We start from the raw sequence: 18,382 nt of genomic DNA on the forward strand, positions 1-18,382 counted from the left end.
ATTCGCACCAAAATAACAATTTTGTATTTAATATTTTTTCACATCATGACGCACCTACCTACCTACTACCCACCTACCTACCCACCTACCTACCTACCTACCTACCTAACTACCCACCTACCCACTTACCCACCTACCCGCCTACATACTTACCAAACTACCCACCAAAAAAGTATCGGCGAAGTTCGTAAGCTTCGTAAACTGTACTAGACATCTTTTTTTTTAATGAAAATTCATTGACATCATTGACATATGTTACATATATGTTACATTTTGCGACAACCTTAATTATTGCGTTGGGCTTGTATGAAAACTCACTTCGAACTAACTCAATTACATGCTATTTATTTTAACATTACACGGTAAGCGTCACCCAACTGTTGTGATGTGAGGCGAGGACAGGTTCGACAATAAACCAACACGAAAGTACGAAAGAGACAAAGATTGCCTATTAGAGAATGGACCCCTTAACTTTCCTAACCCCACCATTTATTATACCCTACCTAACCTCTAAATTTACTGCGCTAAATGTCACTTCTCTCCCAATCGTTCCTATTCTACAGAATTGTGTATACTATTTATTTACATTCTTTAATCTCAATATAACTAAAATAGACTTTAGTTTGAAGGGTAATGAAAACATGTAAACAAAAGGGACGCTACTCTAAATCTATGCGAATACTTATATGCAGTGTGGGTGGGTGGATGGATGTGTGGGTGGGTGGATGGATGTGTCGGTGGGTGGATGGATGTGTGGGTGGGTGGATGGATGGGTGAGTGGGTGGGTGGATGTGTGGGTGGGTGGATGGATGGGTGTGTGGGTGGATGGATGTGTCGGTGGGTGGATGGATGTGTGGGTGGGTGGATGGATGGGTGTGTGGGTGGGTGGGTGGATGTGTGGATGGGTGGGTGGATGTGTCGGTGGGTGGATGGATGTGTGGGTGGGTGGATGGGTGTGTGGGTGGGTGGATGGATGGGTGTGTGGGTGGGTGGGTGGATGTGTGGATGGGTGAGTGGATGTGTCGGTGGGTGGATGGATGGGTGTGTGGGTGGGTGGATGGATGTGTGGGTGAGTGGTACGCTTTAAATGGTAGTAGATCACGTGATCAAATACGACACTCTCACAGCAGCCCTAACAGTCATGTATAAATGTGTATCTAGTCCATATGGTCTTTGTGCTAAATTTCTCTTTTGCACATTTTTCGTTGTGTTTTTTCTGGTTGCGCATTTTTCTGTTTCTGTTTGCGCTTTTTTCCGTTTGCGCTTTTTTCTATTTGCGCTTTTTTCCGTTTGCGCTTTTTTCTGTTTGCGCTTTTTTCTGTGTGCGCTTTTTTCTGTTTGCGCTTTTTTCCGTTTGCGCTTTTTTCTGTTTGCGCTTTTTTCCGTTTGCGCTTTTTTCCGTTTGCGCTTTTTTCCGTGTGCGCTTTTTTCTGTTTGCGCTTTTTTCCGTTTGCGCTTTTTTCTCTTTGCGCTTTTTTCCGTTTGCGCTTTTTTCTGTTTGCGCTTTTTTCTGTGTGCGCTTTTATCTCTTTGCGCTTTTTTCTCTTTGCGCTTTTTTCCGTGTGCGCTTTTTTCTCTTTGCGCTTTTTTCCGTTTGCGCTTTTTTCTGTTTGCGCTTTTTTCTGTGTGCGCTTTTTTCTCTTTGCGCTTTTTTCCGTTTGCGCTTTTTTCTCTTTGCGCTTTTTTCTGTGTGCGCTTTTTTCTCTTTGCGCTTTTTTCCGTGTGCGCTTATTTCCGTTGCGCTTTTTGATTTGCGCTTTTTTCCGTTGCGCTTTTTTCCGTTGCGGTTCTTTCCGGCCACCCAATTGTACACATCGAACTCATCTAACCATGCTAGTATTGTTTCTGATTAGAGCTAATTTGCTATTGTTTCTGATTAGAGCTAATTTGCTATTGTTTCTGATTAGAGCTAATTTGCTATTGTTTCTGATTAGAGCTAATTTGCAATTGTTTCTGATTAGAGCTAATTTGCAATTGTTTCTGATTAGAGCTAACTAGCTAACTATTGTTTCTGATTAGAGCTAATTAGCTAACCCCTGCTTCTTATAGAGCTAATTAGCTTACTATTATTTTCTCAAGGTCAGAATTGATGAAAGCACCAAGACTGGGGTTACTGAAGGAAACGCTTGTCTCTTTAGCCCAGATGGAGAACCTGGTCTCTGACCTTGTCATTTTTGCTGGCAAGATACTTGATGAGTAAGTAATATCCTAGCACTATATGATGAGTAAGTAATATCCTAGCACTATATGATGAGTAAGTAATATCCTAGCACTATATGATGAGTAAGTAATATCCTAGCACTATATGATGAGTAAGTAATATCCTAGCACTATATGATGAGTAAGTAATATCCTAGCACTATATGATGAGTAAGTAATATCCTAGCACTATATGATGAGTAAGTAATATCCTAGCACTATATGATGAGTAAGTAATATCCTAGCACTATATGATGAGTAAGTAATATCCTAGCACTATATGATGAGTAAGTAATATCCTAGCACTATATGATGAGTAAGTAATATCCTAGCACTATATGATGAGTAAGTAATATCCTAGCACTATATGATGAGTAAGTAATATCCTAGCACTATATGATGAGTAAGTTATATCCTAGCACTATATGATGAGTAAGTTATATCCTAGCACTATATGATGAGTAAGTAATATCCTAGCACTATATGATGAGTAAGTAATATCCTAGCACTATATGATGAGTAAGTAATATCCTAGCACTATATGATGAGTGAGTAATATCCTAGCACTATATGATGAGTAAGATATATCCTAGCACTATATGATGAGTGAGTAATATCCTAGCACTATATGATGAGTAAGTAATATCCTAGCACTATATGATGAGTAAGTAATATCCTAGCACTATATGATGAGTAAGTAATATCCTAGCACTATATGATGAGTAAGTAATATCCTAGCACTATATGATGAGTAAGTAATATCCTAGCACTATATGATGAGTAAGTAATATCCTAGCACTATATGATGAGTAAGTAATATCCTAGCACTATATGATGAGTAAGTAATATCCTAGCACTATATGATGAGTAAGTAATATCCTAGCACTATATGATGAGTAAGTAATATCCTAGCACTATATGATGAGTAAGTTATATCCTAGCACTATATGATGAGTAAGTAATATCCTAGCACTATATGATGAGTAAGTAATATCCTAGCACTATATGATGAGTAAGTAATATCCTAGCACTATATGATGAGTAAGTAATATCCTAGCACTATATGATGAGTAAGTAATATCCTAGCACTATATGATGAGTAAGTAATATCCTAGCACTATATGATGAGTAAGTAATATCCTAGCACTATATGATGAGTAAGTAATATCCTAGCACTATATGATGAGTAAGTAATATCCTAGCACTATATGATGAGTAAGTAATATCCTAGCACTATATGATGAGTAAGTAATATCCTAGCACTATATGATGAGTAAGTAATATCCTAGCACTATATGATGAGTAAGTAATATCCTAGCACTATATGATGAGTAAGTAATATCCTAGCACTATATGATGAGTAAGTTATATCCTAGCACTATATGATGAGTAAGTTATATCCTAGCACTATATGATGAGTAAGTAATATCCTAGCACTATATGATGAGTAAGTAATATCCTAGCACTATATGATGAGTAAGTAATATCCTAGCACTATATGATGAGTAAGTAATATCCTAGCACTATATGATGAGTAAGATATATCCTAGCACTATATGATGAGTGAGTAATATCCTAGCACTATATGATGAGTAAGTAATATCCTAGCACTATATGATGAGTAAGTAATATCCTAGCACTATATGATGAGTAAGTAATATCCTAGCACTATATGATGAGTAAGTAATATCCTAGCACTATATGATGAGTAAGTAATATCCTAGCACTATATGATGAGTAAGTAATATCCTAGCACTATACATGGATGATTTAGACCCTACCATCCAGTAGCAGGTCGGGAGCATGGGGAGCTAACGCTCCCCCTAGAACCATTGTAAGGATGTTGCCACCTTTTTCAGAGAATAATTAAATACAAAATTTTGTGAAAAGTTTCACGAAAAAAAATAAAAAAAAGCAAATAGACCCACCTAACAGTACTTTCGTGTTATGTAGTCTAAATATCTCATTTTAAATGACTCATCACAAGTAAACGTCTTAGTCTAGCAAGTCTTTTCCTCACAATGTTAATCCACTTCAACGCCTGTACATCTGCTGTTTGCGTTATTCCTACTGGACCATCAACCACCCAACGGATCTATCTCAATTCCCAAATTTATAGGAGGGGAGGGGGAAGCTGAATAAATATACAGAAAAATAAACACATTCTCACACAACTTCAAGAATGTTAAAATGAATCAAGACGGTCAGAATGTACAGATGTCAAATACATCAGGTAAATTTAGTTAAAATCATTGAAAATATTGAGGATAAAAGTAAAACTGCATCCAAAAGATGAGTAGTCAAACTTCAGAAATAGAATAACAATAGTTGTTTTATTTTTTTAAAATCAGAATCATAGCTTTTAAAACAGGCAATGTTCTATGGAACTTGCTTTTGCAATTACCTGTAATGAAGTGTGTGAGCATACAATGATCTAACCCATACCTTATTATTATTATGTTAAACAATAATCTACAAAGAAAAGAAAAAGCAGCAGCTAATTCAGGAGCATACAATGATCTAACCCATACCTTATTATTATTATGTTAAACAATAATCTACAAAGAAAAGAAAAAGCAGTAGCTAATTCAGGAGCATACAATGATCTAACCCATACCTTATTATTATTATGTTAAACAATAATCTACAAAGAAAAGAAAAAGCAGTAGCTAATTCAGGAGCTTACAATGATCTAACCCATACCTTAGCTAATTCAGGAGCATACAATGATCTAACCCAGGGGTCTCCAAACTTTTCAGTCCGAGGGCCGCATTAACAATCAAATTTCAGTTCGGGGGCCAGTTAATTAAAAAAATGTCTGATTTTTCTGGGCAAAGTTCCTCAGCCATCACCAGCAAACGTTTTTTCCGTGGACAAAAATATCGCCGCGGGCCGGATAAGAGGACCTCGCGGGCCGCATCCGGCCCGCGGGCCGTAGTTTGGAGACCCCTGATCTAACCCATACCTTAGCTAATTCAGGAGCATACAATGATCTAACCCATACCTTAGCTAATTCAGGAGCATACAATGATCTAACCCATACCTTAGCTAATTCAGGAGCATACAATGATCTAACCCATACCTTAGCTAATTCAGGAGCATACAATGATCTAACCCATACCTTAGCTAATTCAGGAGCATACAATGATCTAACCCATACCTTAGCTAATTCAGGAGCAAAATTCATGGCCAAAACATATTGGTACTTATAACTACCATCAGAAATGGAGGACATTTTTTCCAAAATATAAAAAATTTACAAAACAGGAACAAACAATACAATTTATTAACTAATAACATGGCAATCATTATAAAAATCATTTTTGTAATTTTCACTCATAAACATAGCACAAAAGTATTTTTTGAGTACGATTTTTACTGGATTTTCTAATGGAACACATCTTAGACGTTCTTCTGATTGTGCCAAACACAGCAAAAGGTGCCGACATGACCTACTCCCTTATTCCTTAGTGACACATTCTTGTCTCTCGTCTTTCTGGTGTGGCAACAGTTGCCGGACTGAATCTGCTTTTGCTGGAAGCTTCCAATAGCTATTACAATGAGCCGCATAAACATATATTTTAAAAACAAAGCCTAGTCATTCAGTACACTACTACTAGTAATGACTATTATGATTGTAGCCTACTATAATGTTATGGCTTACACTACTGTGTAAAGTTCATAAAAAGAAGTGAGCTCAATGTGTTTAGGATAGCCATAGTGGCTTACTGTTTTATGTTTACTGATTCAAATTTACAAAACGATCTATATTATATGCAGATGTATGGACTATTACTAGTCTACAGGTATACATTACGTACATGCAAGTTCTTGTAGGCAAAACAGTTTTTTGCAATAAATATAACTAACAAATCTTACTACTAGAACTAGACTTTGGCATACAAATAAAGTATACTAACCTAGTAAACTAGCCAGTAACTGCTACCTTTAATCTTATTACTCTTTTACTACTAGAAATCTGCATTTAATTACAATATTTGATAGGTAAACCAATGCTAATCTTCTTATAAATGTATGAATATCATTTTTTGAGTACATTTAGATAATTAATTATCAAAATAATATTTATGTCACTCCACATCAAAAATCTGCCATTTCCAAGAAATGATGGTACTCACAAGTCCTTGTGCATATGTCGATCTAATACAAAGACAATTTGATTTAAATTGTATAACTAGAAGTTAAACACATTTACCTGGCTTTTGAAGATGTCAATAAAAAATATTTGGGGTTGAAAACTTGAAGAAAAAGGTAAAACAAAGGGAAATCAGGAACACATTTGAGATTTGTACACAATGATTGTAAACTACCGATACAGAAAGAGATTGAATAAAATACTTAAAAAAGACTTTAAAAAAAAACACGTTTTTCTTGTGGACTAAAAAGTAGAAAATAAATTTTTCTTTTGTGCTTCCTCGAGCTGTGCAGGTTCTTGCGATGACTGACAAAAAACGTGGGTACGTTCACCATCAAATTTCCCGACCCATCTGCCCGACCCACGTTTTTTGACAGTCATCACAAGAACCTGCACAACTCGAGGAAGCACAAAAGAAAAATTTATTTTCTACTTTTTAGTCCACAAGAAAAACGTGGTTTTTTAAAAAAAGTTTTTTTTAATTTTTTTATTTTCTCCTTTTTAGTCCGTTGCTACACATGAAAAACGTGTTTTTTAAAAAGTTTTTTATATAGTTTATTTTCTACTTTATCTAATGACTTGATTAAGTATGACTTGACTAAGTGTTTATAAATACACGGACTAAAAATCTTGAGCGACCGATACGCTTTAAACAGAGAAAGGGCGTAATTTAATTAAGCCTACATGCCGTGACCAGGATTCGAACCTGGGTTGTCGCGGCCACAACGCGAAGTACTAACCACTATACGATCACGGCCAGCGCGCTCACATCGATTGGGGCCGAAGTAACTGTGTCAATAGGCCTCCAGTCTTGTCGGTATGTTTAGAAATCATGTCCTCGATTTTATGGTCCTTGGGGCGTAATTTAATTAAGCTAATTTAGGTCTCTAATTGCTAGTTTTTATGATTGCATCTGAAATTGTTAGGCGAAAATAGCCTGCATTCCAAATTTCAGATCTCTAGAGCAATCAGAAGTGTGCTAATTTTCGATGTCAATTTTAACAACAAACCCACAAACAAACAAATAAACGCAAAGCTGAGTTAAGAAAAACGTGTTAAAAATGGCGCCGCACTAGAAATTTTCAAAAAACATTGATCCCTCCACTTAACGGTGACTCAGGGGATGTGATAGTACTAATCACATCAATAATTTAAAAAATTCGTCTTAAATTAAAAATAATACAGGCGCTTAATTAAAGTGGTACTTTTAAATACTGTCAGTAGATAAAGGGTTAAGAGAGTAATTGTTTCCCCTACTGTAGTTTGCTTGTCTTAAATCTTTTTAATGTTCCATTATATCAAATAATTTTTAAAAAAGGATTACAAAACAAGTTATGCTGCGTTTCTTGCAGTGTTTTTGTTTGTGTTATGTGTATATTTTGTGTGATAATTTGTGTTGTGTGTATATTTTGTGTTGTATTTTGTGTTGCTTTGTGTGATAAGTTGTGTTGTGTGTATATTTTGTGTTGTATTTTGTGTTGCTTTGTTGTGATAACATTGTTTTTGTTGTTTTTCTTTTATGTTCTTCAAATTCTTTTTGAATGTATTTTACACCCTAGCAAAGCAATGACATGCAGCTAGTAATACTTGCTTTAAATTTTATTTAATTATTCTCCAAAAAAGGCGCCACTACCCTTAAAATGGCACCTTTTTCTCAACTCGCAGCTCCTCCAAACATGAAACACCTCTGCTATGATCATCTGTACATATAACGGAGGGGTCATTGTATTTGGTGTATTAGGTGGACAAAGGGGCGGGAGGTGGTCAGGTGACATGGTGTGGATGGGGTTCAGCTATTTGGAGTAGTAGAGAGGGGAGTGGTCAGACCAGTCACCATCATGAATGTTTATTTTTTTGCCACAGATGTAGTTGTGAAGCTGCTGACTTTTTTTTTTGTTTTTTGCCACAGATGTAGTTGTGAAGCTGCTGACTTTTGTTTTTGCCACAGATGTAGTTGTGAAGCTGCTGACTTTTGTTTTTGCCACAGATGTAGTTGTGAAGCTGCTGACTTTTGTTTTTGCCACAGATGTAGTTGTGAAGCTGCTGACTTTTGTTTTTGCCACAGATGTAGTTGTGAAGCTGCTGACTTTTTTTTTTTTTTTTTTGCCACAATGTAGTTGTGAAGCTGCTGACTTTTTTTTTTTTTTTTCCACAGATGTAGTTGTGAAGCTGCTGACTTTTGTTTTTGCCACAGATGTAGTTGTGAAGCTGCTGACTTTTGTTTTTGCGACAGATGTAGTTGTGAAGCTGCTGACTTTATTTTTTTTTTTTGCCACAGATGTAGTTGTGAAGCTGCTGACTTTTGTTTTTGCCACAGATGTAGTTGTGAAGCTGCTGACTTTTGTTTTTGCCACAGATGTAGTTGTGAAGCTGCTGACTTTTGTTTTTGCCACAGATGTAGTTGTGAAGCTGCTGACTTTTGTTTTTTTTGCCACAGATGTAGTTGTGAAGCTGCTGACTTTTGTTTTTGCCACAGATGTAGTTGTGAAGCTGCTGACTTTTGTTTTTGCCACAGATGTAGTTGTGAAGCTGCTGACTTTTGTTTTTGCCACAGATGTAGTTGTGAAGCTGCTGACTTTTGTTTTTGCCACAGATGTAGTTGTGAAGCTGCTGACTTTTGTTTTTGCCACAGATGTAGTTGTGAAGCTGCTGACTTTTGTTTTTTTTGCCACAGATGTAGTTGTGAAGCTGCTGACTTTTGTTTTTGCCACAGATGTAGTTGTGAAGCTGCTGACTTTTGTTTTTGCCACAGATGTAGTTGTGAAGCTGCTGACTTTTGTTTTTGCCACAGATTTAGTTGTAAAGCTGCTGACTTTTTTTTTTGCCACAGATGTAGTTGTGAAGCTGCTGACTTTTGTTTTTGCCACAGATGTAGTTGTGAAGCTGCTGACTTTTGTTTGTTTTTGCCACAGATGTAGTTGTGAAGCTGCTGACTTTATCTGGGAGCTTTCACTTCTTCCTTTATTTTGTTTACTGGACACAGCACCTTTAGCAATTGTTCAAAACTGTCCTTTAGTTTTGGCAAGGACGCAATCTATTTTTAGATCCAATAAAAGAGATCAGATATCAACTCTGCTAAAGCTTGGCATTGATAATTTGCTGAACTCAGTGCAGGTATGTGCCAGTTTTATTGTCCCTTAGTTGGTAGCAAATAATAATAGTATTCAAAGTACTCTAGTCCACATGATGGTAATCAAAGTACTCTAGTCCACATGATGGTAATCAAAGTACTGTAGTCCACATGATGGTAATCAAAGTACTCTAGTCCACATGATGGTAATCAAAGTACTCTAGTCCACATGATGGTAATCAAAGTACTCTAGTCCACATGATGGTAATCAAAGTACTCTAGTCCACATGATGGTAATCAAAGTACTGTAGTCCACATGATGGTAATCAAAGTACTCTAGTCCACATGATGGTAATCAAAGTACTCTAGTCCACATGATGGTAATCAAAGTACTCTAGTCCACATGATGGTAATCAAAGTACTGTAGACCACATGATGGTAATCAAAGTACTCTAGTCTACATGATGGTAATCAAAGTACTGTAGTCCACATGATGGTAAACAAAGTACTCTAGTCCACATGATGGTAATCAAAGTACTGTAGTCCACATGATGGTAATCAAAGTACTGTAGTCCACATGATGGTAATCAAAGTACTGTAGTCCACATGATGGTAATCAAAGTACTCTAGTCCACATGATGGTAATCAAAGTACTCTAGTCCCCATGATGGTAATCAAAGTACTCTAGTCCACATGATGGTAATCAAAGTACTCTAGTCCACATGATGGTAATCAAAGTACTGTAGTCTACATGATGGTAATCAAAGTACTGTAGTCCACATGATGGTAAACAAAGTACTCTAGTCCACATGATGGTAATGAAAGTACTCTAGTCCACATGATGGTAATCAAAGTACTCTAGTCCACATGATGGTAATCAAAGTACTCTAGTCCACATGATGGTAATCAAAGTACTCTAGTCCACATGATGGTAATCAAAGTACTGTAGTCCACATGATGGTAATCAAAGTACTCTAGTCCACATGATGGTATTCAAAGTACTCTAGTCCACATGATGGTAATCAAAGTACTCTAGTCCACATGATGGTAATCAAAGTACTCTAGTCCACATGATGGTAATCAAAGTACTCTAGTCCACATGATGGTAATCAAAGTACTGTAGTCCACATGATGGTAATCAAAGTACTCTAGTCCACATGATGGTAATCAAAGTACTCTAGTCCACATGATGGTAATCAAAGTACTCTAGTCCACATGATGGTAATCAAAGTACTCTAGTCCACATGATGGTAATCAAAGTACTGTAGTCCACATGATGGTAATCAAAGTACTCTAGTCTACATGATGGTAATCAAAGTACTCTAGTCCACATGATGGTAAACAAAGTACTCTAGTCCACATGATGGTAAACAAAGTACTCTAGTCCACATGATGGTAATCAAAGTACTCTAGTCCACATGATGGTAATCAAAGTACTCTAGTCCACATGATGGTAATCAAAGTACTCTAGTCCACATGATGGTAATCAAAGTACTCTAGTCCACATGATGGTAATCAAAGTACTCTAGTCCACATGATGGTAATCAAAGTACTCTAGTCCACATGATGGTAATCAAAGTACTGTAGTCCACATGATGGTAAACAAAGTACTGTAGTCCACATGATGGTAAACAAAGTACTCTAGTCCACATGATGGTAATCAAAGTACTCTAGTCCACATGATGGTAATCAAAGTACTCTAGTCCACATGATGGTAATCAAAGTACTCTAGTCCACATGATGGTAATCAAAGTACTCTAGTCCACATGATGGTAATCAAAGTACTCTAGTCCACATGATGGTAATCAAAGTACTCTAGTCCACATGATGGTAATCAAAGTACTCTAGTCCACATGTTGTAATCAAAGTACTCTAGTCCACATGATGGTAATCAAAGTACTGTAGTCCACATGATGGTAATCAAAGTACTGTAGTCCACATGATGGTAATCAAAGTACTGTAGTCCACATGATGGTAATCAAAGTACTCTAGTCCATATGATGGTAATCAAAGTACTCTAGTCCACATGATGGTAATCAAAGTACTGTAGTCCACATGATGGTAAACAAAGTACTGTAGTCCACATGATGGTAATCAAAGTACTCTAGTCCACATGATGGTAATCAAAGTACTGTAGTCCACATGATGGTAATCAAAGTACTGTAGTCCACATGATGGTAATCAAAGTACTGTAGTCCACATGATGGTAATCAAAGTACTGTAGTCCACATGATGGTAATCAAAGTACTCTAGTCCATATGATGGTAATCAAAGTACTCTAGTCCACATGATGGTAATCAAAGTACTGTAGTCCACATGATGGTAATCAAAGTACTGTAGTCCACATGATGGTAATCAAAGTACTGTAGTCCACATGGTGGTAATCAAAGTACTGTAGTCCACATGATGGTAATCAAAGTACTCTAGTCCACATGATGGTAATCAAAGTACTCTAGTCCACATGATGGTAATCAAAGTACTCTAGTCCACATGATGGTAATCAAAGTACTCTAGTCCACATGATGATAATCTACTGTAGTCCACATGATATCCCTAATTTAAAAAGCAGTAGTTTTCTTGACACAGTATTAGTAACATAAAAAGTGTTTGTCACTTTTAGTTTTGTATAAACTACTTTAATTATATGAAGTTTGTTTAAGTACTCTAATGATATGAAATTTGTTAAAGTACTCAAATGGTATGAAGTTTGTTAAAGTACTCTAATGGTATGAAGTTTGTTAAAGTACTCTAATGGTATGAAGTTTGTTAAAGTACTCTAATGGTATGAAGTTTGTTAAAGTACTCTAATGGTATGAAGTTTGTTAAAGTACTCTAATGGTATGAAGTTTGTTAAAGTACTCTAATGGTATGAAGTTTGTTAAAGTACTCTAATGGTATGAAGTTTGTTAAAGTACTCTAATGGTATGAAGTTTGTTAAAGTACTCTAATAGTATGAAGTTTGTTAAAGTACTCTAATGGTATGAAGTTTGTTAAAGTACTCTAATGGTATGAAGTTTGTTAAAGTACTCTAATGGTATGAAGTTTGTTAAAGTACTCTAATGGTATGAAGTTTGTTAAAGTACTCTAATGGTATGAAGTTTGTTAAAGTACTCTAATGGTATGAAGTTTGTTAAAGTACTCTAATGGTATGAAGTTTGTTAAAGTACTCTAATGGTATGAAGTGTGTTAAAGTACTCTAATGGTATGAAGTTTGTTAAAGTACTCTAATGGTATGAAGTTTGTTAAAGTACTCTAATGGTATGAAGTTTGTTAAAGTACTCTAATAGTATGAAGTTTGTTAAAGTACTCTAATGGTATGAAGTTTGTTAAAGTACTCTAATGGTATGAAGTTTGTTAAAGTACTCTAATGGTATGAAGTTTGTTAAAGTACTCTAATGGTATGAAGTTTGTTAAAGTACTCTAATGGTATGAAGTTTGTTAAAGTACTCTAATGGTATGAAGTTTGTTAAAGTACTCTAATGGTATGAAGTTTGTTAAAGTACTCTAATGGTATGAAGTTTGTTAAAGTACTCTAATGGTATGAAGTTTGTTAAAGTACTCTAATGGTATGAAGTTTGTTAAAGTACTCTAATGGTATGAAGTTTGTTAAAGTACTCTAATGGTATGAAGTTTGTTAAAGTACTCTAATGGTATGAAGTTTGTTAAAGTACTCTAATGGTATGAAGTTTGTTAAAGTACTCTAATGGTATGAAGTTTGTTAAAGTACTCTAATGGTATGAAGTTTGTTAAAGTACTCTAATGGTATGAAGTTTGTTAAAGTACTCTAATGGTATGAAGTTTGTTAAAGTACTCTAATGGTATGAAGTTTGTTAAAGTACTCTAATGGTATGAAGTTTGTTAAAGTACTCTAATGGTATGAAGTTTGTTAAAGTACTCTAATGGTATGAAGTTTGTTAAAGTACTCTAATGGTATGAAGTTTGTTAAAGTACTCTAATGGTATGAAGTTTGTTAAAGTACTCTAATGGTATGAAGTTTGTTAAAGTACTCTAATGGTATGAAGTTTGTTAAAGTACTCTAATGGTATGAAGTTTGTTAAAGTACTCTAATGGTATGAAGTTTGTTAAAGTACTCTAATGGTATGAAGTTTGTTAAAGTACTCTAATGGTATGAAGTTTGTTAAAGTACTCTAATGGTATGAAGTTTGTTAAAGTACTCTAATGGTATGAAGTTTGTTAAAGTACTCTAATAGTATGAAGTTTGTTTAATTCCAGGTGAAAGGCACTACCAATGCAGCCTGTGTTGAGTACTTGAAGCTGAAAACACTTGATTGTCCGCCCTTGCTCAAACAGTCTCTGCTCTGTAACGGACTTGTGTCTTCTGATCACTGTCTGACTTATTTAGTCCAGCTCTTCAAGAAACACAAGAAAGGTACAGATGACTGAAGTCACTTGAAGTCATACACTAAAGAATGCTATTAAGTTACTGGTAACTAACAAGTTGTGCAACCATAAGTACTTTTATGATACTAATTACTGTTGATATTATAGAATAATTGTGTTATCCAGTTCTTAGAAACATTACTAGTTATAAGTTAGTCATTACTAGCTAGTCATTAGTAGTTGTTCATTAATTGTTGGTCATTACTAGTTGGTCATTACTAGTTGGTCATTACTAGTTGGTCATTACTAGTTAGTCATTACTAGTTGGTCATTAGTTTAATTTTTTAACTTGACTGTGTCACTAAATTGCTTGACATTTCTCCCTAGGACCTGGAGATGAAGAGAGTCTACATCAACTACATGTCTATCTTCAATATCTTCAAGCCTGCTTAAACATGCCAGGTCTTGTTTGCCCTGTATGTCAATTTTACTTTGAACATTCAATTAACTCTTTAAGGCTGTAGCAATCCTATTTGTCAATTTTACTTTGAACATTCAATTAACTCTTTAAGGCTGTAGCAATCCTATTTGTCAATTTTACTTTGAACATTCAATTAACTCTTTAAGGCTGTAGCAATCCTATTTGTCAATTTTACTTTGAACATTCAATTAACTCTTTAAGGCTGTAGCAATCCTATTTGTCAATTTTACTTTGAACATTCAATTAACTCTTTAAGGCTGTAGCAACCCTCCCAGCATAGTCTACTGTAACGAAGCTCCCAACTTCTGCTATGATTTTTCTCTATTTAATTCATTGCTTTGCCAAATCCAAGTTTTTAGAGTTATTTATTTCTTGTAGTTTTTCCATTAGGCTGATTTTGTATTCTATCAAAATGTTTTGTAAACCCCTAGCAAAAAGCATTTTTTAACACTGCAGATACCATTCATCTGCCATGTATAGTTTATGCCAAAATCAAAGTAAAGAAGATTAAAGTAGTTAATCAAATGGACATAATTTCATTTCCTATGAATAAGAACACATTAAAAAATAATTCTTATAATTAAATTTCCTAACAGTAGAGTGTTTTTTTTCCAGAGAAAGCTACTATTTATTTTATCTTCCTTAAAACTAAGCATTTAACTTCCTTTAACTAAAAATTTATATTAGTGTGTAGGGCATTTAATTTAATCATAATTAATCAATACTTTTAATGTGTGGTTTTACATAAATCGGTAATAAGTCATTGGTACTGAAAAAAATTATGTGGAAACAAATAATTCTGGCCTTAATGAGTTAGAACATTTCAACATTTAAGTTTGAAAATCACATTGTTGCATCTCAGTATATCATTAAAACATCTTGCCCTTTATATAATGAAAAATGGCACCATTTTATTAAAACAGCTCCCATTGAGACAAACTATTCCATCTTGTAATGAAGCAGCTAATTGATTTCTATCCATCTTGTAATGAAGCGGCTAATTGATTTCTATTTTATTTGTAGCAGCTGACAATCCTTCTCAAGTCCTATGTGTCACTTGTAACACACAGCAATCATTTGACTACTGGACATCTACAAGATCTTTGCAATCTTTTACAACTCAAGATGTTTGACATAGATAGCAATATTCAAGAGCTAGCAGTAGAAATTGTTACAGAACTATTTTTATCTGGTAATGTTTCATCATTCTATACAAATAGTTTGAGAACTGTTTTTGTTTGTTAATGTTTCATCACGTCTATACAAATAGTTTGAGAACTGTTTTTGTTTGTTAATGTTTCATCGTGTCTGTAGAAATAGTTTGAGAACTGTTTTTGGCTGGTATCACTTGATGGTAGAACATTCCTATTGATGGTAGAACATTCCTATTGATGGTAGAACATTCCTATTGATGGTAGAATATTCCTATTGATGGTAGAACATTCCTATTGATGGTAGAACATTCCTATTGATGGTAGAACATTCCTATTGATGGTAGAACATTCCTGTTGATGGTAGAACATTTCACTTGAAGCTAGAACATTAAACTTTAAGGATAGACTATATGGATGAAATTTTTATTTTATTTAACACATTTCTGGGTGTTTAATAAATTCATATGTTTTTAACCTATTGACAAAAATAATATATAGCCACCAATAGCAGTAATGGTTGCCATGGAAACCACGAAAAGGTGTGAAAACTAACACCTTTTCAAACCTGTATAACTTTGTGTCCGTAAGAGATTTTTAAGACCTGATGAAAAATTTAGATTTCTCAAACCAAACTATACATTTCTACGTTTATTCATTGCAATAGCTCGTACTCAATTTTGAATACAAATTTTAATTTACATTTACATACAAAAATTATAATTATAGGTGGTACTACATAAATATCAATATTTCTTTAAGTATTGTACTAAACTTAATGTACAAACGTAGTTTTGTAGATGGTATCATGCTGAATGCACGTGGAATGTTTCAGTCTTGTATGACAAAGAGTTCCAAAGCCTTAGAGATTTGAAAGTTGAGAAAACGTGAAAAGAAGGGCGAAAAAAAAGCACAATGCGTTTCATCTTACAGAAAAAAAAACCTCTTATGTGTGGAAGAACCATTTGACTAATAATATACGCGTTGATTTATGGTGTAAGTTTTTAATGTAAGCAAAAATATGTATACAACAGGTAATGAATTAATGACTATTAAATATTACACATCCTATCCATCGAGTTATTCTCAGAACAGCTATCTTCAAACCAGATCAAGTTTTGTTTGTTAGCCGGTCTTCTCACTTCAAATCAATGTCTTTCTCTACTTAAATTGTAGCTTATACAAGTTTATTGCCTTTTAATAATAGCCTACTACACAATCCTGGGTACAACGCTTGAGGCTAGACACGCCCCCCCCCCCCCCCCATCTCCCCACAGCTGGACAGTGAGTGAAGATCCAATGAGACATAGATTACCAATGTCCATTCAACCGTGAATAACACATCCGTGTAGATAGGGTCAAGCACTATGTTTCCGTACAATGAATGCTTATCAGCTATCCCATCTAGTATTTACATTAGTTGCTACATGGACCGAAGGGCATACACATATTAACACATGTGTCGTTTACAGTCCGATGTATAGTCTGATGAACGCGTCCAAGCCTATCACAGCATGATGTAACAAGATTATAAATAATATAAACTGGTCGTTGGTTAAATGGCGAGAAGGTGATGTGGGGGGTGAAGGGGAGGGACTTAGTACATTCTTCACCACACTGACTGACTTGTCCTTGAAGCATTGTTTCAGCTTACTATAAAGCTTACCAATGTTTAATAGTGTTCCAATGACAATCAACAGTACATTTCGTAGCCAAGTTTCAAATATTGACCTAAATGTTGTTGTATAATTTTAAAACAACAAATAGAAGAGTATATTCAAATAAAGTAAATAAACTAAGTATAATTTTAAAACAATAAATAGAAGAGTATATTCAAATAAAGTAAACAAACTAAGTATAATTTTAAAACAATAAATAGAAGAGTATATTCAAATAAAGTAAACAAACTAAGTATAATTTTAAAACAACAAATAGAAGAGTATATTCAAATAAAGTAAACAAACTAAGTATAATTTTAAAACAACAAATAGAAGAGTATATTTAAGTAAAGTAAACAAACTAAGTATAATTTTAAAACAATAAATAGAAGAGTATATTCAAATAAAGTAAACAAACTAAGTATAATTTTAAAACAATAAATAGAAGAGTATATTCAAATAAAGTAAACAAACTAAGTATAATTTTAAAACAACAAATAGAAGAGTATATTCAAATAAAGTAAACAAACTAAGTATAATTTTAAAACAACAAATAGAAGAGTATATGCAAATAAAGTAAACAAACTAAGTATAATTTTAAAACAACAAATAGAAGAGTATATTCAAATAAAGTAAGCAAACTAAGTATAATTTTAAAACAACAAATAGAAGAGTATATATATTCAAATAAAGTAAACAAAGTATAATTTTAAAACAACAAATAGAAGAGTATATTCAAATAAAGTAAACAAACTAAGTATAATTTTAAAACAACAAATAGAAGAGTATATTCAAATAAACAAACTAGATCTAAGTATAATTTTAAAACAACAAATAGAAGAGTATATGCAAATAAAGTAAACAAACTAAGACAGGCGATTGTTTTATTTAGAAACAAGATGGCTGCCTAGCACAGGAAAAAAAACAGAAAAAAAGTCACAGTGGAAAAATTTTATCGGAAAAAAAGTCACAGAAATAAAGTCACAGAAAAAAAGTCACACAAATCTTTTTAGAAATATTTTTATTAATTAAAATTTGTTAAGAATTGTAACATTTTGTATGTTTATTGTTATGGGTTGTATTTTTTGATAGCATAAATTATTTATAGACGTTAAAAGCACTATGATTTATAACAATTGTAAGTAAAAATACTCTAAGATAATTAACACAACAATCTCAACTTTTGTTACGTAATTAGTTAAATACGCGGTAGAAAAGTTAATTATAAAAGAAATTTAGGCGTATTTTGCCGTAGGCTATTCTCTGGTCGGCCTCTCCTCAGTAGGCATTGTCCGAACATATTTTGTGTTGTTGACGTTATGCGTC

General features: G+C 34.2%; 1 protein-coding gene and 1 non-coding gene across 2 annotated transcripts in view; one reads left to right on the forward strand and one right to left on the reverse strand.

Moving 5' to 3' along the window:
• Positions 1–18,382, forward strand: part of LOC131950295 (uncharacterized) — a 28,709-nt gene that overhangs the window by 6,709 nt on the left and 3,618 nt on the right. The window contains exons 5-9 of the mRNA XM_059312401.1: positions 2,080–2,196; positions 9,268–9,469; positions 13,659–13,815; positions 14,154–14,242; positions 15,271–15,439. Coding sequence (XP_059168384.1) covers positions 2,080–2,196; positions 9,268–9,469; positions 13,659–13,815; positions 14,154–14,242; positions 15,271–15,439 — 734 coding nt within the window. The remainder of the gene's footprint in view (positions 1–2,079; positions 2,197–9,267; positions 9,470–13,658; positions 13,816–14,153; positions 14,243–15,270; positions 15,440–18,382) is intronic.
• Trnah-gug (transfer RNA histidin (anticodon GUG)) lies at positions 7,041–7,112 on the reverse strand. The gene has a single exon. It is a non-coding gene; the product is annotated as a tRNA-His (tRNA).

The sequence above is a fragment of the Physella acuta genome, unplaced genomic scaffold (assembly GCF_028476545.2).
Source record: "Physella acuta isolate Inbredline_101_S28 unplaced genomic scaffold, ASM2847654v3 ptg000750l, whole genome shotgun sequence".
Lineage (NCBI taxonomy): Eukaryota > Metazoa > Mollusca > Gastropoda > Physidae > Physella > Physella acuta.